This window comes from Podarcis muralis, chromosome 10, assembly GCF_964188315.1.
Source record: "Podarcis muralis chromosome 10, rPodMur119.hap1.1, whole genome shotgun sequence".
NCBI lineage: Eukaryota > Metazoa > Chordata > Lepidosauria > Squamata > Lacertidae > Podarcis > Podarcis muralis.
The window spans coordinates 56,757,802-56,782,436 of record NC_135664.1 but is presented as its reverse complement, the minus strand read 5'-3'; the positions used below and the strand labels follow the sequence as shown (position 1 = coordinate 56,782,436).

The 24,635-nt window shown below is 44.2% G+C and overlaps 1 protein-coding gene across 2 annotated transcripts in view; it reads right to left on the bottom strand.

The window, feature by feature from the left end:
* PKP2 (plakophilin 2) overlaps positions 1 to 24,635 on the bottom strand; it is a 47,596-nt gene that overhangs the window by 10,981 nt on the left and 11,980 nt on the right. For both annotated transcript variants that reach the window (XM_028746661.2, XM_028746659.2), the window contains exons 2-6: positions 22,905 to 23,011; positions 20,829 to 21,517; positions 18,063 to 18,198; positions 8,987 to 9,194; positions 3,780 to 3,957 (exon numbers count right to left, since the gene is read on the bottom strand). In XM_028746661.2, coding sequence (XP_028602494.2) covers positions 3,780 to 3,957; positions 8,987 to 9,194; positions 18,063 to 18,198; positions 20,829 to 21,517; positions 22,905 to 23,011 — 1,318 coding nt within the window. The remainder of the gene's footprint in view (positions 1 to 3,779; positions 3,958 to 8,986; positions 9,195 to 18,062; positions 18,199 to 20,828; positions 21,518 to 22,904; positions 23,012 to 24,635) is intronic.

Here is a 24,635-nt window from a genome sequence, read left to right as displayed (position 1 = left end):
TATTTAATGAGCTTGTCGAAGACTTACACAAATTCTGCCTACAATAAACTGCGTGTATGGCTGCATTCACATGGCAATTTGTTCTGTTTCCCTAACTGTTACTTTCCGTATTATATTTGAGTCTTCACACGATGTAAAACCTACTTCTGGAAATATGGTGGAAGTCTTGTACTCATTTCTGTGTTAACTGTTCTCCAGAAATTTGCTTGCAACTCCATTAACCAAGAAAGTTGTGGGTGTGAACTGATGGGATTAGGGGTGGCATACAGGCAACCTGTTCTTTCCTGCCATTTTAATGGGCAAATCATGGAGGAACAGGAGCATGCATGCGCAGAAAGGGTGGGGGAGCAGTGACATTGCCCAATGACTTCTGCTGTTGTGCTACACCAGGCCCACTAGTGTGGGAGCCTGCACTTCTAAATTTGCCACTACACTAATATCTGCAATTCCCCAGTATGTGACATGGCACAGTGTCACTCTCACCCAGACATTTCATAGGTCTGAATTTCACCATATAGATCCACCACCATAGGTCAAAGCATTGGCAAAACTGTGTAAAAGAAGAACTTCAAAATCTTCTGTCATCTTATCTTAACAGCAAGAGCATCCTACCCTCGTTGAAAATTACTACAATTTTGTTTTTGCTGGAAAGGCAGGTCAAATAATTTAGCCCAGCTGTTATCTCTGCAAGCCTAAAACCTTTATTAAGAGCAGCTCAGGTGTGTTATGCATAATGTACCATTACATCAACAAGATAGTCTTCTTTATGCAATATAGGCTGCAGGCTATAGGTTTTAAAAAACACCTGAGCAGCAAGTGTATCAGCTATTACAAAAGGAAGAACTAATTAGGGATTTGTAATCTGGCAGATGTACAAGTAGTTAGGTAAATTGTTTGTTAGCAGGTTTCCCTGTGTGCTCTGTCACCAGCTTTTGCAGATCTCTTTTAAGATACACACCGCAACATATATAACTTCACAAAGTAGAAAGGCTCTGGGAATGTTAATTTGGCATTCAAAAAGGTTATTTTTAGTGCTCCAGGAGCCTGCAGCTTCGCATATGCTTAGTGCATAAGCAAGGAAACAGAGAACATTTTCAGGGAAAACACAACTGCCCTCCCTACAAGGCAATGCAGCAAACCCGTGCCTGTATTTTAAAATCTTAGTTGGTGGCAGCAGGCAAACTGTAGCTTAGATAGCATCCCTTTAAGCCAGGAATAGGGAACCTTTATGTTGCTCAGCTATACCTCCCATCAACCCCAACACAGCCAATTGTCAAGGCTGATGGGAGCTGTAGTCCATATGGAGGGCCAAGCACCCTCCATATTCCTGCCTTATGTTTTCATCTCTGCAATAGCAAAACATCAGGAGAAGCCAGGAAGGGATTTCCCCGTTGTAGGACATGCTGCCCTGGGAAGATCTTTTGAACCTGAGTTGAGCTATATCCAGGCAGCAGTGCTTTCGAGGGTCCTGGGATAAGGGAAATGGTAGTTAGTTGCCTGCTTTGTGAAGTTTAAGAAGCAGGTTAAGGAAAGATCTTTTCAAGACAGGCAGGGTTCAGAACTGTCAAGGTTACAGCTTAATTCCGTACAACACAGTAATTAGAATGCCAGCTTTTATGACACTGAAATTCACCCATTGTGAAATAAAGCATATATCTGTTTTATTACAGTTTACTAAAGTGAAGCGCCTATGCTCTCTCTCCCCGCCCCCCCCCCGGTTAATTATTCTTTGCAGAATTACATCAGTGGCCTTGTAGCACTCCCACAGGCAGGCGAACGTAACTGAATCCGTTCAGCTACGACTGTGTGCGATAGAAAACACTGTCTGCTTCCTTGTGCAACCAAGGATCTCAAGGACCTGAGAAACAACAACAACCTTTTCCATGGAAATCTTACCCTCTGATGACTGGACATCCTGATAGCTGGCCTCTATAAGGTAAAGGTAAAGGGACCCCTGACCATTAGGTCCAGTCATGACCGACTCTGGGATTGCGGCACTCATCTCACTTTACTGGCCGAGGGAGCCGGCGTACAGCTTCCGGGTCATGTGGCCAGCATGACTAAGCCGCTTCTGGCGAACCAGAGCAGCGCACGGAAACGCCGTTTACCTTCCCGCCGGAGCGGTACCTATTTATCTACTTGCACTTTGACGTGCTTTCGAATTGCTAGGTTGGCAGGAGCAGGGACCGAGCAATGGGAGCTCACCCCGTTGCAGGGATTTGAACCGCCGACCTTCCGACTGGCAAGTCCTCTGTACCCACCCACAATTTTTGCTAAATTATCCAAAGTGCTCCCAAAGCTTTTCCTGGCAGGAAATGCAGACCCTTGCCTTTTCCTTGAGGAAAAATAGAAACGTGGAGCCAACATTCTGTGCCCACATGTTGAACCTTTGACAGCACAAACCACGCTAAGCCCAGCCTAATGTTAAGAGTAGTGGATTCCATAGTGATCAAATTGCAAGGAAGTGCTGACAGGGAAATCAAAGGCAGGAGGGAGGAAATTTAGGCCAAGGAGTGTGACACTCCAGCTCCCATCAGCCCCAGAAAGCACAGTCAATGGCCAGGGATGATGAGTGTTGTAGTCCAATACATAGAGCGACACATGTGCCACACTTCAAGTTTTAACAATTTTTTTTTTAAAAAAACTACAAATCTGAAAATATAAGGTAGCAAACAGCAAGATCCACTCCCTTGCAGGGATATCCGGCCATTTTTACACACTTTTAAAAACTGTATTTATTCTAAAAACGTTTTAAATGAGCAAAACTTCTTTCCAGAATCTCCTGTGGTGTCCCCCCCCCCACTTTTCTTTGCAACCCAACAGATTATCCTCCTTCTGTTATTCCTCTGCAAAGAATTTGAGTTACTTTAGCGCAACACAGTGTGTACGAAGCCTTGACTATAATCAATATTAAAAGTCATCAGGTTTTAGATACTTTGGGAGAATGAATGAGACCAAATATTGCCTACATGTTTTCTTCTTGTTTGTTACTTCTTAGTAAAACTGGGTTACTTCTTAGGCTTTCTGCTGTGCTGCTTTTGTCCGCTGAGTGTTTGGCTGAAACTGTTGCAGAGCAGTTCTTGATGGGCTGCAGACATGATGCTTCCTGCCAGCGAACATGTTTGCCTGCATCATCTCCATTTGTGGTGACCTTGGTTGCCTGGGCACAACCAAGGGGTGTCCAATAGCCTTCAGGGACCTGGCCCAGGATGAAAAACCAGGCTGCTATCAAATCCTCTATGAATTCTAGAGTGCTTTGTGGGGAAACCTCCAGATTGTCTAAGATTGCATAAAAATAGGAACAGTTTCACCAAATAAACGAAGAACTAAATGACTATGTTACAGATGGGTAGCCGTGTTGGTCTGCCATAGTCAAAACAAAAAAAATTCCTTCCAGTAGCACCTTAAAGACCAACTAAGTTAGTTCTTGGTATGAGCTTTCGTGTGCATGCACACTTCTTCAGATACAGATACAGATGTGTATCTGAAGAAGTGTGCATGCACACGAAAGCTCATACCAAGAACTAACTTAGTTGGTCTTTAAGGTGCTACTGGAAGGAATTTTTTTTGTTTTAAATGACTATGGTTTGAATAAAAACACAAGACATCATAGGAAGCTGCCCAGACCAAGTTGGACCATTGGTCCATCTATCTCAGTAACGTCTACATTGACTAGCAGTGGCTCTTGAGTTCAGGACATCTCGAGTCTTGCCTGGAGATTGTGAACCTGGGACTTTCTGCCCCCTGAACGACAGGCCCTTTCCCTGCACCCAGCTTACCTCAGGCATCCTGTAGCGTTGTAGAAGATATCTGGGTCAGGTACAATGCTTGATTTCGTATAATCTCTATCTGGCCAGCCCGAGTAAGGGATGAGAACAGTCTCCGTCAATGGCTGCAGGGCTTCTCGGATCAGCAAGATCTTCAGCTGGTCATTGGAGGAGAGATTCCATAGCAAACCTACAAAAAGCAGAGGGAACAGGAAAACAACATTGGCTCTCCATTCACAGGACTTCATCTGGTAGTGACAGGCATTTCCCTGGCTCTTTGATAAAACTAAGCCAAGCTCCAATTGCATGAAGAGCTTCTTTGACAATCTGGTCATGGATCTACCAGGTTGTCAAAACTTTCCGAAAGCAACCTGGTACTTTCATTCTGTTGGGTGTCAAGGAGAAAAGGAAACCTGGGTCTGATCTGGAGATCTGCACATATTAAAATATGTGACCGCAAGAGATTTAACAGCTGTGCTTTTTGTTTTGTTTTTTTTGGAAATAGATTTTGCAAGTATCATCTGGGAATATATCACACGCACAGTGGCTCCCCTCTACAAAGAGAACTATTGTTTGTTCAGTTAACTGCTCTAGATTTCAAAACACATCTCTTAAAGTCTTAGCTCAAGGCAGATGACATTTCAATCTCAGCACCAAACCTCTCCTCTGACCTTTGGCTCAAGGATAATCGCCCTTTTGTAATATGCAGATACAGTAATTGCATTGTCATCTCAGTGGGGGAGGTGGAATAGCAGTATGCACAACTTTGGCATTATTGCCATACCTGTGCATGTTATGACAGCAGAAGCTAAGAAACAAGGTAAATAAACCCCACTGAAGGCAGTGTAATGGCCAGTGTGTTGGGGTGGATAGAATTTTGAGGCTGGGAATGAGAAAAAAAAGGTTCAAATTGTGGATTAATCATACATCTCAGTGGTTGATTGAGCAACTCACTATTTGTTAGACTAAAATATGACTGATATAAACTGGAAGCCCTCCCATTCCCTTATCTGCCATGTCCAGCAGTTATTTCACAGGAAACCTATAAGAAAATAAATATGGGAACCTTGAATGAGCTAAGCACAGTAAAATAATTTGCATACTTGAGAAGTATTATAGAGTAGGAGCCAAGAAAGGTAAAGAAAGAGTTGGGAACATGTGGCACTCCAGATGTTGGGCTACAACTCTCAACATCCCCGACCACTGGACATGGTAGCTGGGATGTTGGGAGTCCAACAACATTTGGAAGGTTCAAAGGTTTCCCACCCCTGACTTAAAAGCAAATGCCAGGGACTAGTGCAGTGCAATGGTTAAGTAAGTGAGCTGTGAATCAGAAAGACCCCAGTTAAATCTCACTGTTTTGCCAACTTTTCAGTGTGCCCCTGCAAACTCTGGCATGATACGTAGGAAGCAGCAGTTGAAGCTCTTCAAAGTGTGGAGGTACTAAGTGACTTCACTGGCTAATTCTTGCACATCGCGGCTGCTGTCTAAAGCCCAGACATAGGGAGAGATTAAAAAGTTGGCAGCTCTATTCAGATAGAAGGGGTGGGGGATCTGTGGCTTTTGATATGTTGTTGGACTATAACGCCCATCATTCCTGACCATGGTGGCTGGGGCTGATGCGAGCTGGAGTTCAACCATCCCTGTCCTAAACTACTGTTTCAACCATCCCTGTCCTAAACTACTGTTAAGTGCTAAGTTGTTGTGTATTATTATCCGCATTGCCTGACGTGGAGAACAGTGGGATGGATCAAAATTGCAAAAAGAAGTCGGAAAGATGGATGAACTAGCTTAATTAACTGTACTCTGATGGGCACGTGAGTTAAAGGAAATCTTGCAGGGAGAGGTGCTTGCAGAACCAGGCCTTTGGGACGTAGCTGCACCGCAGGCATGCGACTTCCATACCCCTTGGGACTTTCCATGGTAAGAGAACAAGATAGGTGTGGCTGCCTTTCCTGTGCATGTTTTATTTCACGACAGGTCTGTCTGTCTGTGCTATAATCCTCCTTGCAGAAGGAATGTTCCTCCATTTCTCAGATGTATGCAGTATGAGACAAGATCAAGAGGTTAGACACTCCCTGAAGGCTTGGCTGGCTCCCCTTCAAAAGCTTGTTTTGGCTGCCTCGGCTTTGCCTCTCTCCGTCGCTACCGAGATTACCCCATAATAAAGAAAGCTTTGGTTCCTATCAGCCCTGGCACTCGCTCGCTCGTAACTCCTCTTCCAAGTGCCTTTCAACCCCTGCAAAGCATTTGCTGCTGATGGAATGGGAAATGAAGCCAGTTTCTTGGAGCTACAGCTTCATGACTTTCTGTATGACCTTGAGAAAGGCGCTTTAGTAGTCCTGGCAGCTAAGCGATGGAAGAGAAAGCAACTTCCATTTACTGTATACATTTGAGAATTTCCCTTGGACTCATGAAGCCACGGTTGTGCACATGAAACAGTGTTTAAGAAAACAAAAACAAAATTCTATTGCTTAGAATGTGCACCAGGATCTGATCTGAATACTAAAACCATGCAGATTTGCATAAGTTAAACCATGCAGATGTGCATAATTTCCTCATTTTGTATTATTTATTCTGCTTTTTCTTGTGTGACAGGGAAAGGGATTACAGAGGACAATGGACACCCTTCTCCTTTACCACGGCACATCCATCTCTGCCAGCCCTACTCCTTGGCTACTGATCAGAGTGACAAAGCACACATTATTAACAACTACTAAATGTATTACCTGCCCTTCACCAGCAGGGTGAAATACTCCTTAGCATGTTCAGGAATGCAGCCTTAAAGGCCTTTGAATTGTGGCAACGCTGTTAGCTCCTTGCATAGCTCAGTTTCTAGAGCATGAGACTCTTAATCTCAGGGCTGTGAGTTCAAGCCCCACGCTGGGCAAAATATTCCTGCATTGCAGGGGGCTGGACTAGATGACTCTCGTGGTCCCTTCCAATGCTACAGTTTCATGAGCCACTGTTTACACGTGTTTTCCTGTTCAATGGTTGAGCAAATAGGAGGGAACCTCTTCCCTCCCTGGCAGCAGACGAATGCTGGAAAGACAAAGCCAATGCATGCAAGAGGATTTCACCTTAGTTTACTTTTGCTTAGTGGGACAAAACAAGAGTTGGACTGACTAAACAACTCTTGATAAGATTGGAGGTTAGATGGCTTTCAAGGGGGATTAGGCAAATTCATGGAAGGTAAGGTTTGCACATCCTGCAAAGCCAAAAGCATGGCTTAGTATGAACGTGCTTATTCCCAAAGAGGATATCACACCTAGTGTTTGATGTTGCATTGTGTTTTTACTGTTTTTTGTTGGGAGATGCCTAGAGTGGCTGGGGCAACCCAGACTGATGGGTGGCATCATCATCATCCTCCCTAGGCTTTTTAGGTCAGGGCAGCACTGCAGCTAAGTCAAGGTTCGGCATAGGGTTCTGTGCAGTTGTGGTTTAAGTTTCTTCTCCTTAACCGCAATCTGTAGCTAAAGTTCACCTTATGGTTACAGGTCACAGTTAAGGAGATGTATCTCAGGTTCAGATTACAGTACATGCCAAGACAAACCCTTTGCTTAGTTGCCCTCTGGCTTTGACCTGAAAAGCCCAGGGAGGAGTGAAACATGTGCAAGTTCCTCTCTGGGAGCCAGCATCTTCATGCGGCCATGGACAGCCACTCTGGCTTGCTGTGACATGCAAAACAGGCCACGGGCCATTAGGCATGCTGGCTATATGGAGTGGCAAGCTGCCAGGCGTTGGGAACAGGCGCAACAGAGGGATGTTGCCTTTAAGCCCTTCCTTGTAGGCTTCCCGGTAGTATCTGGTTGGCCACTGTAGGAAACTAGATCCTTGACTAAAGCAGGTCTTTTGGCTGTTCCAGCAGGACTTTTCTAATATTTTATCCTCGTGGCTTTTAACAATAGGACTTTTGTTATCTCTGACAGGTGGAGCTCACAGCTCTGGGAAGGAAAGAGCAATACAACCTTGAGATTAAAGCAAACCTTGCACCTGGAAAGATCTAAGACGCCTCAGTACTTAAAAATGAAGTCTAGCTACGAAAAGCAGACCTTATCCCTCCCACCATCACATAGGGAATTTCTGCTGACATCTGCAAGACATCCTGCAGGTTTTTCATGCTGGCTTCTCAAAAAAAACAAACCTCGAAAAAAGCACCAAGAAAGAGGCACCCATCCTCCCACCAGAGATTTCGACAACTCCTACGAGAGCTATATCAGGTGCTGCCCGACTCCACAAACATTCCTGAGCAGTGACATGCTAGCTACAAAATCAGCAGAGGTGTTACCAGAGGTTAACATTATCAACTTCTCTGAAGACTCTCCACCCCTGCCCCTTCCACAGCCTAATTTGTGGTGATTAATCTGGAGAGGGGCTGTCAGCATTTCAGAGAGTGGGAAATTCTGGCTTGCTGTTCCGTTCCCAAGCCTTTCCACTCTGTGTTATCATGTGCAATGCCGTTACATTATTACACAGGCCTCTATTTAACCATCTGCAATTGATGGGTTAAGAATATCAGGGCTTTGCTCATGCAGCAATCCCTGAATCAGCTTAAGAACAAGAAATTCACAGCTTCCTGGAACACCGGAAGTTATTCCACAAGTTGGGATCAATGAAGGCAAAGTTGTACCCTTTCCAACATTTTGTCCCAATCTCAGGAACAATCCCTTAGAAAACTGTAACATGCACAATATTGTAATCCCATAGTATTTTTCACCCAATTGCCTCTCTTTAAATATAATCAGCAGAATTGGGTGGTGGAGCTTACCTTTTGCCCTGACATGCTGGCTTTCTAAGTTAAGGGAGTCCCCGCTCCTGAAGAACACACAAAATGTGCAGCCCCACCCCCACCTGCAGAATGAAGTGGCCAGCTTTGGTTTACTGAGATGGAGTGAACATTCAGGCTCCTGGAGAGGAATATCATACACATATCCTCCCTTATGTTTTTTAGTCTTGATGCAGCTAATCCTAACCCCTTTTGGAAGCTTGTGCAGTCCTGGTAAACCACAGTCTGGCTTACCGTGATGTGCAGCTGATGTGCTTACAGGTTGGGGATGATGCTCCCACATGCATATAAAAATACTAGGAACCCCCTCCCCCAAACTAAGCATAGCATCACATTTAGACCTTGGAGTCTCTAACAATCAAGAGCATTTGTTAACAAAAGGTCTGTGCACTTTGAAGGTGGCACTCCAATGCATCAGCGCTGTTTTAATTACCTGTAATTTGCTTTTTAGTCTCCACATCTCTGGTTTGCCGTAACAATCTCAGCAGGGTTGTGATCCCTTTCTGCTCTGACACTTCCAGCTTATTGTCATTGTCTTCAAAGACCAGGTTTCTCAAAGCGCCGCATGCTGCCCTCTGCACATCCTCATTCGGCACACTCAGAAGATCTAGCAGCTTGGGAATCCCACCTAGCAAGTAAACCTGTTGAGGAGGAAGAGGAAGGTGTGTAAGCAAAGAAAAACATTAAGATAGCAGCTGCAGAGCATGCTAAGGAGTCTAAATGCTTGGAAGTCAATAGGTGGGGCTGGAGTTAAGCCAAGATAATTGCTTTTTGACATGATAAAACAAAGCCAATCTCCCCAAACAGGGAGTGTGTGCAGTTTAGCTTAGAAAACACTGGGGACAGAAATAAGGAAGAACTTATGACCTTCCAGTTCTTAATGCTCTCATGAGATACAGTTGCTACCCGATGCACACGTACTAGCTATTAAAAATACCATCCGAAGTTCCAACAACTAGAATAATACTTTCTTCCTTAGTATTTTCAGTATCTTTATACTGCAAATATTGTGCTGTAAATCTGCACCTTCATACTACTGGTAAGAAAAGTATATCCTGTACTGTTTTAGATCTGCCTTTCCACATGTGGTATGATCTAATTCAGATGACCACTGAACACACTGGATCCTTAGTGGTTTACTTGAGGGGTGGTAGCCTTTCTTATGCACCCCACTTTTTTGTACTTCTGCAAACGCTTAGGTTTCCCAAAGTATGATTCTTGTGCATGGGTGTTTCTGTTTTGGCCACATAACCAATAGCTCTCACAGCTTGAACATCAGAAATAGAGGGAATGATTGCTATTGCCCATCTGTATCATTCTCCCTCCCGCCGCATTCTCCCTCTTGTGTATCTGGCCCATCTCTGTGGTTCCTGGCATAACTCTTTATGATTTTGTGCATGGGTGGTATTGTATTGTAAGGAACTTTGGCTGACATTGGAGGTAATGGCTACTGGGCGCAGCAGATGAATGGGAGTAGAGGTCAGTTAGGGAGCAGAGTTCCTTTACTCTACTGTTCAACATAATAAAGATGCTTTTTAGATAATTTAATCTTAGAAGTCACAAGTTGTCCCTCGGAAAGGGGTGTGCATTTTGATCTGGGCACATGGCGTCTGCATGCATTTTTAAAAGCACATGTGAATGTGCACATTCAACCCTGTTTTACAAAAACAACTAGGGGCGGGGAGGTTTGCTTTCTTTATTAGGGTGATTTATAGTGTTTTGTACTTTTTCCAGTGAAACTCAGATTTATTCCATCATAATTTATCAAAATTATTTCTGTGATGAAAAAGGGAAGAGAAAATGATCTGGAGGCGGAAGTCGACACTTGGTCAAGCGGCATATAAAAATGGAATTTTTATACGTGTAAATGGCTTAAAAGCTTATCTGGACATTAAGTGATATATAAACAAATAATCAACCCAAGGTAATTTTAAATAGGATTGGATAAAGGCAGCCAGTGGGTGGGAATGTGGGACAGGACATTTTCTGTGGCAGCCCCCTGTTATGGAACTGCCTCTCGAGGGAGGCCAGACTGGCTCCATCCCTGATGGAGTGGGGAAAATAAAAACATTCTGCTTGGCTTTTGATGCTTTTAAATCTGAGATGGAAGGTTTTAAACTCTTGCTCTGGGGCTTTTCATGCTCAGTGTTAATTACCAGTGTTAAACTGGTTTTGTGACATTTTTCTTTTCTTGTCAACCACCCTGGGGGGGGGGGGGCCCTGTTAGGGCTGAAAAGAAGCATGAAAATGCTTTTGCAAATAAAGTCACATAGAATAGAGGTGAATAGTGCAGGTCTTTTAATTTCATTAGGTCCACTCTGTGTAAAGCTTCTAACAACCCCATGTTTATTAGCTATGAGGCTATTGAATACTTTGGCTAAAATGACACCTCCGAGTTTAGCAGGAACATGCATGTTGCTGGAAGTGAGATGAGAAGCAAATAGGGAAAGGGCGTGACCTTCACAATTTACTTATCACTTTCCAGTCGTATCTGGCTGGCCAAAGACTGCTGTCTATAGCCCTGGGGTGTGATGTTATCTTTATGAAGGCCTTTGATGTTTTTAGGTAGGAGTAGGCTTGGCAGCAACTTCTTCTCATGCCAGTCAGTCTGAATGCAGAAGGCTACAGAATCACTCCATCCTATCTCCTAAGGATTAGACCAAATTTTCCCAACCTGGTGCCCTCCAAACGTTGGGTTACAACTCCCATCATCCACAATCATTGGTCATGCTGGCTAGGAATGGTGGGAGATGCAGTCCAACAACATTTAAAGTGGGGTGGGAAAGCATCCTTATGCCTAGAAGTTGGCAGTGAGAAGGCTCAGGGGCAAAAGTGGACAGAGAAATGGGTGCCATTTTTGACCGTTGTATAATAGAACTGCTGAAGGCATGTGGAATTTAAATGTATCAGCAGAAGCTGGAACTGAGCACTGAATCCCTCCCTACTGGAGGAGCACACTGAGATTCCGAGTTTGGAAAACGAATAAGGCTCAGTTTATTGAAGGAAATACATGCTTGATAGGTAAACAGAAGCAGGATCTTTTCTAAGGTGGAGATTCAAGGACCCATGCTTGCATGTTCTCAGCAGGAGACATACAAATATGAAGTAGGAAATGAGGTCAATAACCTTGAAATGTTTTGAGGTTTCTCTCTGTCTATTCACTTTCTCCCCAGGCAGACCCACCAGTCTTTAAGACAAGCTGAGCTGCATTCCAACTCTAGTTTTCACACAAACTTGCACACCCCTTCATCCAGGCAACCCAGACGCAAGATCAGAGTTCAAGGACACATCCGGGCAAAGAAACTCAAGGAAGTTGTGAAGCAGGGACAGTGAGGGGGTGTGGCTTGGGAAGACAGGGGTGTGGCAGAGGAGGCGCTATAGTCTAGAGCAGGGGTCTGCAACCCGCGGCCCCGGAGCCGCATGTGGCTCTTTTACACCTTTGCCGCGGCTCCGGGGCGGATACTAGTGAGGGGAGGAGGAGCACTGTGCACCGCGACACCCCCCACTGTGGCAGGCGCTGTACTAGCTGTGACGTTGCATGGGGGCGGTGCGTGCGTTAGTCATGCACCGTCCCGACGTCACCTTCCCGCCCGCCTGTTACATTGTAAGGGGCATGTACGCTGGTCACTGCATTGAAAGGGGGCATGTACGCTGGTCACTGTTTTGAAGGGGAGTGAAGAACACACACACAAAAAAGGTAACTTGTTAATTTAACGTTTATTTCTATGAGGAGGAGTAATTCTGAGGGGTCAAACAAATTTTTTTTTTTAAAAAAGTGACAAAAAAGTTATTTTTATAATGACGAGTTTTGTGGCTCCCAGTTTTTTTTTCTTCGAAAACGGGTCCAAGTGGCTTTTTTTTGTCTTAAAGGTTGAAGACCCCGGCCTAGAGAGAGTCCAGAGGGCCAGATGCAGAGAGGCATTTGGCCTCTGATCAGACATTTCCCCACTCCTGGATCAGATAAATGGGTGAAACCCAAAGAGAGCGAAGCAGCTTAATTTCTCTTCAAATAAACATCTGCATGGATACATTTCCCTGCAGTGCTGGCATAGTGACATCAATATAATGTAACATTGATAGTGTGCTGGTACATTGGGTGGTATAACCCTATCTATAGGCGAGATTGGTGAAATTGTAAGGGCTCTAACTCCAGAGAAATTTGTCAAACGACACATTCAGTTTTGCTAGTAGCTTCTTCAGAATCGAATGGTTTATAGTGAAGTAACTTGTTTATTCTTTTAGTCCAAAGTTATATAATGCAATGGTTTCTCTGGTGAACAAACCTCTCTTTGTGGAGACAGAAATGCACGCACAAAAACATGGAAATGTTACATAATCCTTAGCAGCGATGAGGAGCTTTGTGGTAGAATGAAGAATTTAGCTGGCAGGTGCTGAGAACACGCAGAAGTGAAACTCAACAAAAGCTCCTGTTACCCTCATGCTTTGGCATGGAACCATGAACACCACCTCTTGCTTTCCGTCAGCTCCACACACTTTCCTACAAATGCTTTGCTTGCCCATTTCCAAGCCTTTAAAAATACCCTTATTTTTGGTGGAATGAGTTGCAGACAAGACTGTTTGCTTCTAGACTATTACAGTCTTTTGTGGGAGGGATTCCTTCACAGTCCAGAACTAGAGGGTCTGTTGCACCAGAGTGTTTAAACTGACTAAACCGTGTAAACCTCCACATACCAAAACTGGAGGTTTGCACAGTTAGTCAATTTAAACACTCCGGTGCAACAAATCTATTTAGAAATACAAACACAGACTTTCTGTGGTTAGGAAGTGATGGGGAATTGCATTTGAAAGGGTTCAATTATGCGACTGACTTCAATTATGAAGATAAATTCAGTAAAACAGAACAGGAGTAGCTGCATAGTGCTCTCCAGGTGTTCATGAACTCCAACGCTCTCCAGTCCCGGCCAGCATGGCCAAACAGGAGCTGCAGTCAGTAACTGGAGGGAACCACTGGCTACACTTGAAACAGGAAACCAATGTCTATTTTATTCTATCATGGTTCCATGTGAAATGCTGAAGTGTCTATAGCATTGTTCTTTAATTGGTGCAATATGATTGATTCGCAAACTTTAGATGGACCACATCAATAGCTGACTTGCCACCTCTGGTCGGAAAAGTCAAAGGCAATTATGGCTTTTAAAAATAGTTTTGCCAGCAATAGATATAGCTGCAGAAGACTTAAGTGAACTCCAGTGCATGAGGAAAAAATATGCTGGGTAAACTAGACTTTTGCTGATAAGTAGGCTAGAGTCTTCACAGAGCTATCTTTTTCCTCCCATATTAGGACAAAGGGTTCCCAGGAAAAACACTGATAAAGTGACAATATTTTGTCTTGGAGAGCTCACCTTGGGAATGCTCAACAACTTGCTATAAATCAGCGGCTGAGATACAGAGGCGGCTCTTTGTAGAATCTTAGAGTTGGAAGGGACCCTCAGGGACACCTAGTCCAACCCCCTGCAATGCAGGAATCTCAACTAAAGCATCCATGACAGATGGCCCTCCAACCTCTGCTTAAAAACCTCCAAGGAAGGAGAGTACACCACTTCTTGTGGGAGTCTGTTCCACTGCTGAACAGCTCCTGCTGTCAGAAAGTTTTTCCGAATGTTTAATCTTCTTTCTTGCAACTTGAAGTCATTGGTTCGAGTCCTACCCTCCAGACCAGGAGAAAACAAGCTTGTTCCGTCTTCTGTATTTGAAGATGGCTATCCTATCTCCTCCCAGTCTCCTCTCAGTCTCCTCTTCTCCAGGATAAACATACCCAGCTCCTTCAAGCGCTCCTCATAATACTTGGTTTCCAGATCCTTGATCATCTTGCTTGCCCTCTTCTGCACATGTTCCAGCTTGTCAACATCCTTCTTAAACTGTGGTGGCCAGAATTGGACACAGTATTCCAAGTGTGGTCTAACTAGAGTGGGACTATTATTTCCCTTGATATGGACACTATACTTCTGTTGATGCAGCCTAGAATAGCATTAGGTTTTTATGCTGCTGCATCACACTGTAGACTCATGTTAAGCTTGTGGTCCATTGAGACCCTTAGATGCTTTTCACAAGTACTGCTAGTAAGCCAGGTGTCCCCCATCCCACATTTGTGCATCTGGTTCTTCCTGCCTAAGTGCAGAACCTTACATTTGTCCCAATTGAAAATAATTTTGTTGGCTTGCGCCCAGTTCTCCAATCTGTTAAGGTCATTTTGAATTCTGATTCTGTCTTCTGTGGCATTAGCTACCCCTCCCAGTTTGGTGTCATCTGCAAATTTGATGAGCATCCCCTCAATTCCTTCATCCAAGTCATTTATAAAGGCGTTGAACAACAATGGACCCAGGACAGAACCTTGCAGCATCCCACTTGTCACTCTTTTCCAGGACAATGAGGAACCATTAATGTGTACTCTTTGGGTTCTGTCAGACAACCAGCTACCAATCCACCTAATAGTTACCTGGTTCAACCCACATTTTACTAGCTTCCTTGTGAGAATATCAGGGACGCAAGTGGCGCTGTGGGTTAAACCACAGAGCCTAGGACTTGCCGATCAGAAGGTCGGTGGTTCGAATCCCCGTGACGGGGTGAGTTCCCATTGCTCGGTCCCTGCTCCTGCCAACCTAGCAGTCTGAAAGCACATCAAAGTGCAAGTAGATAAATCGGTACCGCTCCTGCAGGAAGGTAAACAGCATTTCTGTGTGCTGCTCTGGTTCACCAGAAGCAGCTTAGTCATGCTGGCCACATGACTCGGAAGCTGTATGCTGGCTCCCTCGGCCAATAAAGTGAGATGAGCGCCGCAACCCCAGAGTTGGTCACAACTGGACCTAATGGTCAGGGGTCCCTTTACCTTTACCTTACTGTGAGAATATCATGGGGGACTTTGTCAAAAGCCTTACTGAAATCAAGATACACTGTGTCCACAGCATTTCCTTGATCCACCAAGTTTGTAATTCCATCAAAAAAAGAAATCAAATTGGTCTGGTATGACTTATTTTTGAGAAACCCATGCTGGGTCTTAGTAATCACAGTATCCTTTTCTAAATGCTCACAGACTGACTGTTGAATTATCTCTTCTAGGAGCTTCCCTGGTATCAATGTCAAGCTCACTGCTCGGTAGTTACCTGGGTCTTCCTTTCCTCCCTTTTTGAAGATGTGGACAACATTTGCCTGCCTCCAGTCTGTAGGGACCTCACCTGTTCTCCAAGAATTCTCAAAGATAATTTTTATCCATATACTCTCAATCTGCTTTTCATACTCCAGTTCATGGATTTCTTCACAAGAGTACACATCTTTTATATACAATGCTATTCCTCCTCCCTTCCTGTTTGGTCTATTCCTCTTGCTCTGTTATGGACCACAGAGATTAGATACTGTTGTCTGAATAGTTTTTGAGTCATTATGTAAACAGCTTCACAACACGCTTTCACAGCTACTGCTATATTAAATATAGACTTGGAATTGACACTGAATTATGGAGGATGGAGGTGTCTCAAAGATTGTCCAGTCTAAACCCCTGGGGTGAGGACATGTTCTTTGGTAAAGGAACACCGGGTCCTCTCTTCCTTTTCTGGCTGGAGACTTCTAAATACAGATTTAGAAAGAGTCATGCCTTTGCACACACCAAGAACCTTTCCCCCTCAGATACCCAGTTCATGAAGCAGGTCTACAGGACTCTTCTCTGGAGCCTCCAACATGGTGTCTGTGGGCACCATGGCACCCTCTGATGCTACCCTTGATGCTCACCAAGGCAATTTTCATTTTTTTAAAAATGGATTTTGTTGTTGTTTGTGTGGTCTGCTTCTTTGGTGGGGATATTGACTGCTTTTTTGCCTGCAGTTAATTTGTTTTGTTGTGTGTGTTGGTGCTTTGCCTAGGGGTGTGTGTACCACAAGTCCCCCCACAGTAAAATAGGTATTTTGCTGTGCCCATGGCAGTTTCTTACGATTCCCAAATGTGTCCACAATGTTTGGAGAACCCTATTCTTGTTCATAGGGACTAACACCCATACTGAGCAAGATGCTGATATCTGGTGCTATGATGGGCTCAAGCTTGATTTAACTGATGGTTTAAAAAAAATTATGAACCTCCATTTGGGAAAAGGGTGACCATGCTTCATCCTGTACATCTTCTATCTGCAAGGCTCACTAGTCCAAGTCCAGTTTAAAGGGAGGGCAGGCTTGGAAGTTACACATCAACAGGCAGCCCCAGGGCAGTAGACTTGGCAGGCACACAGACTTCCCTACAAACTTCCATTCTGTGGTGAGATAGACTATGTTACAGTAAGTGGGTTGTGTTCTACTCAGAATTAGACCTATGTAAATTCATGAACCCATTTGTCATGTCTATAAATTTCAATGGGACTACTCAGAGTATTGCCAGCACTGGACACATCCCATTCTTTCTAAATCTCCATCTATACTGAAAAGTGCACAACTAAATTTTATGCAAACTTATAGCCTTTATTTTTGGCCACCCTCTTTGGGAGGAACCAAGGTTTGTTGGCCAATAAGCTAGTCATTCGGAGCGCTTAAAAGACATGTGAAGTTAAAGACCATCTGCATCATTGTGTGAGCTTTGTTTGTTAAAACTCAGAAACAGTGGAGCTGGAGTGGCACTGCAGTAGAGAGCTTCTTTTTCCAGTCCAAGGCCTAATTCCCAGCAAGGTTGGGGCAAGGGCCTGTTGCTGCAGTATTTGCTTCCCTCAGGTCCAGAAACAACTGTGGGCCTAGGTTGAGAGACTTTTGCGACACTAGTGTAATCTTGCTTTCTGTAGCATCCCAGGATGGTCAGAGGCAGTATGCTTCTGAATACCAGATGCTGGGAACCACAGGAAGGGAGAGGACCCTGGTGCAAGTCCTGCTTGAAGCATCTTCCTATAAGCATCTGGTGAGAACAGGATGTTGGACTAGATTGGCTATTGGCCTGATCCAGCAGGCTCCTTTTATGTTCTTACATCCACTGAAAAGTAATGGGATGGCATCCCTGCCCACTTTGAGCACTGGACCTCTCTCATATACTTGATCACACAGTCAGTCACATGCAATATTGAAAAGCATATTTGAAATAAGAGAGCACCGAGGCCTTAGAAGTAAAAGTAAAGAAAATGTCAACTGGATTATTATTTCTCCGTCTCACCTAAGTACTGCTGCCAAAGGATTTTTTAAAAGTTACAGATTCCAAAAAATATTTTATTCACGGCAACTTCAAGTAACAATATGGCACTTATGTAGCCTATTCTCCAAGATTTGGAGTCTAGATAAAATTGGATTTCAAGCTGAAAGGTAGATTTGTTTGTCTCCAGTCTGATCCCTCTGCATATTCAGTGCACGGAGGGGGTTCATCCAGAGGTAAATGCACTAATATCCAAAGAGAATTTCATCCAGAAGGTCCTTCCAACCCTAATATCTCTTAGTTCCATTATTCTCCCATACCAGCTCCAGATGCAATACTCTGTGTGGAAGAGTAGCCTCTGTAAAGAGCCACATTAAGTAAGAAAATGGTTTACTCACTTTCCTCCTGGCTTCTGCTCTCTGGAAACTCTCATGCTGTATGAAGACAACTGCTGGAAGGACTCGAGGGGATGAAGCATTTTCAGTCTGCAATATATTTACTGCACGCTCCAGAGTCATCTCTCCTTCTGGATTCCTGGGGTGATTTAAACATGAACACTTTGTAAGCCCAAAATGAGCACCAGTGGAACTAATGGATGTTCTTCAGCAGGCTGTGAATGTCAGGCAACAAGCCTGCTTAAAAACAACACTGTAAATAAGTAATAGATCTGGTGCCCTCCAGATGTTGCTAGACTGCAACACCCATCGCCTATGGCAGGCTTCCTCAAACTCGGCCCTCCAGATGTTTTTTGGCCTACAACTCCCATGATCCCTACCTAGCAGGACCAGTGGTCAGGGATGATGGGAAGTGTAGTCTCAAAACATCTGGAGGGCTGAGTTTGAGGAAGCCTGGCCTATGGTGACTGCTGGCCATGCTGGCTGGGACTGATGGGGGTTGTGGCCCAACAACTGCTGAAGAACACTAGGTTGGGGAAGGCTGGATTAACATACTTTCTGTGCTATACGCTTTTATGGGCCATATCCTGTTTTGTGAAATACATGAACTTACCGCAGTTGGCAAAGGTAAGTAAAGAGATGGGTACAGAGGAGGGGAAAGTAAACAGTGGGTATAAAATACCAGGAAAAGCACAAATTAAAGTAAGGCACATGCCCACACCCTACATCTAAAGCACTATGAACCCATTTTAAACAGTCATGGCTTCCCCCAAAGAATTCTGGGAGCTGTAGTTGGCTAAAGGTGCTGAGACTTGTTAGGTGAACTTTCCTCATAGAGATCCTTGGGAAGAGAGATTAAGCCGCTCTGGGAATGGTAGCTCTGGGAGCAGGCAAGCACCTCTCCTTTCTCAACAGTAACAATGCAACAACAATAAATTAAATAGCCAATGTTCGGCTGTCCTTTCATGATGCTAAGAATCAGCCGCCTGAGACGGCCGACTCACTTTACCCAACGGTAGGGCTAGCCCTGCTTGATCTCAGCACATTATGTAGAATGTAATAGGTAAGAGTGGCGCCATCACATGCTTCAGATGTCACTTGCGGTACAGTTGCAAATAAATAAATTACCGCTACTGTCGTATATCTCTGTATACAACAGGATTCCTCCTTTCCAAGGTTCTACCTTAGATGTTGGACTACAGCCCCAGTTAGCCTGTTGTGTTAATGCATCAAACTAGCATGACAGAGAAACCAACACGTGACTCTTAAGAGGGAGTAGTCTTTACCCACATTTTTGCATGTACTTAAAAAAACAACCCAAAATAGCCTTATAAATTAAGTAATATTAAACATTAGAAAAGAGCAACCAGATTAAATTTAATTGACTGAAAATGATTAAATGGTTCTAACTGGATAGTCAACTCATTATGCCCTGCCCCATTCAATGCCGGTTTCAAGGAATGCGTTTTGAGCTCTATCCATTTTCTCCTATACTTCTCAAGGGATGATGAAATCAAAATGTCAGCTGCTTATATCTGCACTACTGAGCCAACCTGGAATCGACAGCAAACATCACAGTCACCTGGGGAATTTCAGCTGTCCTGTTCAATCCAGTTGTTATCCTAACCAGAAGTTCAGTTCTTGTTCTGACCTGACATCTTGAACAAACCCTTTCTGTCCTCCTGACATTGTATACCTTAACAGCTGCAAAGTTAATTTCCGAGTACAGAAAATCATGTTCTTATGACTCAGTAGACTGGAGTAGGAATTCCAGCAATGAGTAAAGCAAGATATCGTTATGAAAACAATACATTCAGTGGTTCAATAGCAGTGGAAATAAAAATGATCTGCTGCCTTTGGAAAATAGTTTATTCCGACAACACAATCCTGAGCATGACTTCTCAGAAGCCCCTTTAGTTCAATGGGAGGGAAAAGTGCAGTGGCTAAAGGATATGTTATGTAAGATACATGTGCAGTAAGCTCCATGTCAACATGGGAAGGTTAAAATAAAATAAGCTCCATGAGTGCCTACTTGCTGAGTATGCGCGGAGACAAGATGAGCCGGATGCTTTCTTACATTGCTAAGCCTTGTCAGGATCTTTGCTGGATTTGCAAAGTCTCATGAACTGGGTGCACTGTTCATGAAAACTAGATAAGAGCAAGATGTAAAGCACTGGTGCCTGGTGTGTCTAAAAAAACATAGGGAGCAGCCTTAGACGAAGTCAGACCGCTCTGACGGGATGGTAAACAGTATTTCCATGCACTTCCATGGTTTTGCTAGAAGCGGCTTAGTTATGCTGGCCACATGACCCGGAAAAACTGTCTGTGGAAGCGGACAAATGCCGGCTCCCTCGGCCAGTAAAGTGAGATGAGCGCTGCAACCCAAGAGTCTCTGGTGTGCTTTCAAATGACACACTTACAGCCAAGTCTAATTTGACCCATTAAGTTGCTTTCAAAGAAGCATTCAGCAAATTCGCTAGGCTTTCTGGAAGAACAGTGGGATATAAAACGTAAACTAAAATAATTATTTTACCGTAAGCAGCCTGATTTTAGACCAGGCTTTCCAAAGCTTGAGTCTCCGGATGTTTTTGGCCTACAACTCCCATCACCCCTAGGTAGCAGGACCAATGGTTGGGGATGATGGGAACTGTAGTCTAGAAACAGGTGGGAAACCCTGCTTTAGACCATACTTCATTACTGCAAGGTGCACAGAGCAATCCAAAGCATGTTCTTATGCACTGATGGCAAGGGGGTGGAGTTAAACCTTACCCTGCTTGAGATCCAATGGCGCTGGCCCGTTCTTGAAGCATGTGTCCACTTCCTGCTGCGGCTGCCATAGCTGCTGTCATCGCCATCCTCCTCCCTGTCTCGGCGGTGGTGCTGGTGATCGAAGCTGGTTGAGAGGCCTCCCTTGTGCTCTGCGACCTGACCGTCGTCTGGTGCCAGCTGGACCTGTTCTGAGACTGCCTGTTCTGAGACCAATTTTGGGAAGCAACAGGAGTCCTGACTTGTCCCGTGGCATAACCAGAAGTTGGGTAACTCTCTTTCTCCAAAAGGTTGTTCATGCTCCGACTGGTCCCGATGCGCTGATAGACTGGTACCCGTGGGCTGTTTGGGACGCTGTCAACCTCCGTGTCATTACCAGACCCAATGTAGAACTGCCTCTGCACAGCATACCTCCTGCTTGCAGCATTCTGGCCACCGTAGCCAAGGATTTCGGAGCGAGCGTACCTTGGAGGCACGGCACCGGATCTCTTGCTTTCGCCATGCCTCACGGTTAGAGCCCTGTGGTAATGGTAGTCGTTTGGGTAGTGTGCCAGCTTGCCAGGGCTGCCATTGGGGGAAACCTCTAATCTCTTCAAGGGCTGCCTTTGAGATGTCTCTTCCATGCCCCTGTAGGAGCTATAGGAAAGGATTCTAGGCTCCCAGCCATTTTCATAACTGCTTTGCGATCCTATCTGTTAAACACACGAAAAAGGGACAATACAGTCAAGAAAAGAACATCACGATAAGGCAGTGATATGGGGTGGAATGTTTTCTGGGGGGAAATTCCTTTGGTATATGATCCCATGGAAAAATGTGGCCATCACCACGTCTTCTGGAAACTGAGTCTGTATGCACTTTGTGAGGAAGTATGTCCTGAGTGAGCCCTTTGTATTTATTACATTTACAGCTGCTCATTCCTCCAGGAAGCTCAGGGAAGCTGCATTTTACCATCATGATAAGCCTGTGAGGCAGGTTAGGCTAAGAGATATTGGTTGGCCCAATATTACCCGGTGATTTTCTTGAATGAGTGGGGATCTGAAGTAGAATGCTCTACCTGTTTCATCACCCCGGCTAGCATAATTCCCCGCTCCTTCCTTCCTAGCACTTAGCTGTTCAGTATTCTTTGCATTATGAGTTCCTGGGCCAAATGTCCCATCTGTCCAATAGATGTCTGGGATGTTTTTAGCAATGAGAGTCCTTCACAGGAAGTTAAGTTACAGTTGTACAGTTTCCAAAGCATTTCCATTGCCCTATACAACATATAAAAACTTCGGTATTTCCTCAAAGGCTTACACGACTTTCCCATTCTACCTCTTTTCCAGAGCAGTTACCTTTTTTTGTAATCTAGCAAGAAAACTACATGCAACTACAACAGAATCCAAGACTGAGAACACAGAGAACTCTGTGAGGCAGGTGCAAAGGAGGCTATTGATAATGGAGAAAGCAAGTAATTAGATAAATTCAGACACTGTAATTAAAAGCTGGGAGATGTACTTAAGTTAAGCCACACAAGATGATTTAGTCTACACAGGGTCCACAACCTGTCTGACAAATATAAACAAAGGCAGAATTCCTCTTGGCTCATGTACAATCAAAAGCTCTAGTGTCTGAAATAAGGATTAGTTTCCTTCCTGGAATCTAATATTGTACGCAAGAATAGTTAGCTCCCTTAAACATTTCTGATCCTGCTTTGTAAAACTAAATACACCATTCCTTCCTCAACCTCAAACACATCGCTTTTGTAGCAACAATCTCTCTTTCCGTCCTTCGATTATCACATTATCGATAACATAAAATGGAGCCCATTTGTCACACAATGGAACTGGGTGACTAAGCCAATTTTCCTCAGCAAGTCTTCTATTTAGGAGATTACTTTTGTTTGTGGAATTATAGCAACGCTTAAGATATGGGTGGCCTTCAAGCATGAGAGGAAAACTCAGCAGGCATTCTCAAGAGTATAAAATGGATGAACCTGACTATGATCCAGCCATTATCCATCGCAGCAAAGCAAGGAGGACAGGCATCTGAATTCATTTATACATCCACTGTGTGTGTGCATATTTCTTCAGTGTTCCTTACCTGATAAGATGGATAGTATGAAGTTCCATGAGGAGGTCTTGAAGCAAAGTCTGTTTCATCTGCTATGAACACATATTCTGGAACGCTGGCAGTCCGATGCAGACTCCCTGTACAAAGGCATGAGAAACACGTTCACAGCACATTGCGCACATTAATAGTGAACTCAGGTGCTGAGTTATGATGGCTTTACCGTCAAAGTAGGACTCACTGAAAATTAAGAGAGGCGCATCAACATGCTCAAGAGAACCCTGCAAATTTTGCATAAAAAGGATGGATAATTTTAAGAGGGTTAAAATGCTGAGCCAACTACCTGGCTGAAGCTCAGCAACTCTGGGTCTGGTTAGTGCTTTGGATGGGCGACTCACATATCATGGCTTCCATGATGGAAGGAATATGAATAAAATAAAATAAAATAAAATAAAATAAAATAAATAAATGTGTTACATTAGTGAGGTCAGCAATAATAAGAGCAACAATACCAACAATGGCTTAGAAGTACATAACAGTTTGCAAGTCTATCCTTGCCATAGGTGATCTTAAATTGAGGAAACTGTTCATGCAAGATGACAACTACACACTTTCATGCTGTGGGTGCGTCCATAAACCGCTGTGTTTCTTCTCATTCCTCTACCTCTACAGCTGATCTCCCTGCTTTGACATCTCTTTAATCACTCAGTTACAAACCACAGCAAGCAATACTGTTCTAATCCCTATCCTCACATTACTTTAAGGGCAACCAGCAAAATTCTGGAAATTTAGAGCAGACATATGGCACGTGATGTGCAGGGCAGAATGGAGAGTTAATGAAACTCTCACATCCATACCTGGAAGGTTAAGTAGTTCTATTGAAAATGGGAGAGGCAGAGAGCACAGGATCCGAGGAGGTCATGCTATTTGAACTGTTGCTCTGTCTCCTCAGCCACAATCTGGTTTCTGTCCTAATTTTAAACAAAAAATTCTCCCAGGCTGTATGTCTCAACATACGGTCCCCCAGCAAATCAAGTCTGCTGATTAAAATGGATTATTTGTCTATGCAATGATGGGGCTGCAGGACTCTTTTGAGGTCAGAAAAGCTGGGAGTGATTACTCTAGATGGCAGCAGGTTTTAAAAAGTTGTGAAAGAGGTTACTTGGTCAAAACCTTAAGAGGAGACCTAGCCAAGAACACTGTGGGATTTTCTTCATTGGATATTTTCAGAGAAAAGGCTAGAGAAACATCTTTTAGTGTAACACTCTATCCCGGCCCTCGCCAGCCTGGTGCCCTCCAGAAGGTTTGAACCACAACTCTTATGTCCTGGCTGGGGCTGATGGGAGTTGCGGTAGATCAAAATATCTGGAGTGCACCAGGCTGGTTTATACATTCCTATGGAAAGCACAGGCAATGCATGTTGAAAACACAGCCACTAGCTACCACCCACAGGTAGATGAGGAGAGCTGATGGATGGACCGGTTGTAACTGATGAGGAGTGTCTGGTTCATATGTTGTAGGTCCTGCTACCTGCACCTAATGCAGAAGCTTATAATAACCTGTGCAGTCAGTTGGTCCAATGACAGTACCAGCTGTTAGCCCCCTGTTCAGGCAAAGAGTGATGGTACTTCTAGTGTACAAACTGGGCTCCCACTCCTCGGTTGCAAGCCAATCCTAGCTGACTCTTTAGGGTATGGTGCATACAAGCACTGAAACTCAGTGCTTGTTGTTTTGAAGTGCTTGGTAGCTTCCACAGTGAACTGA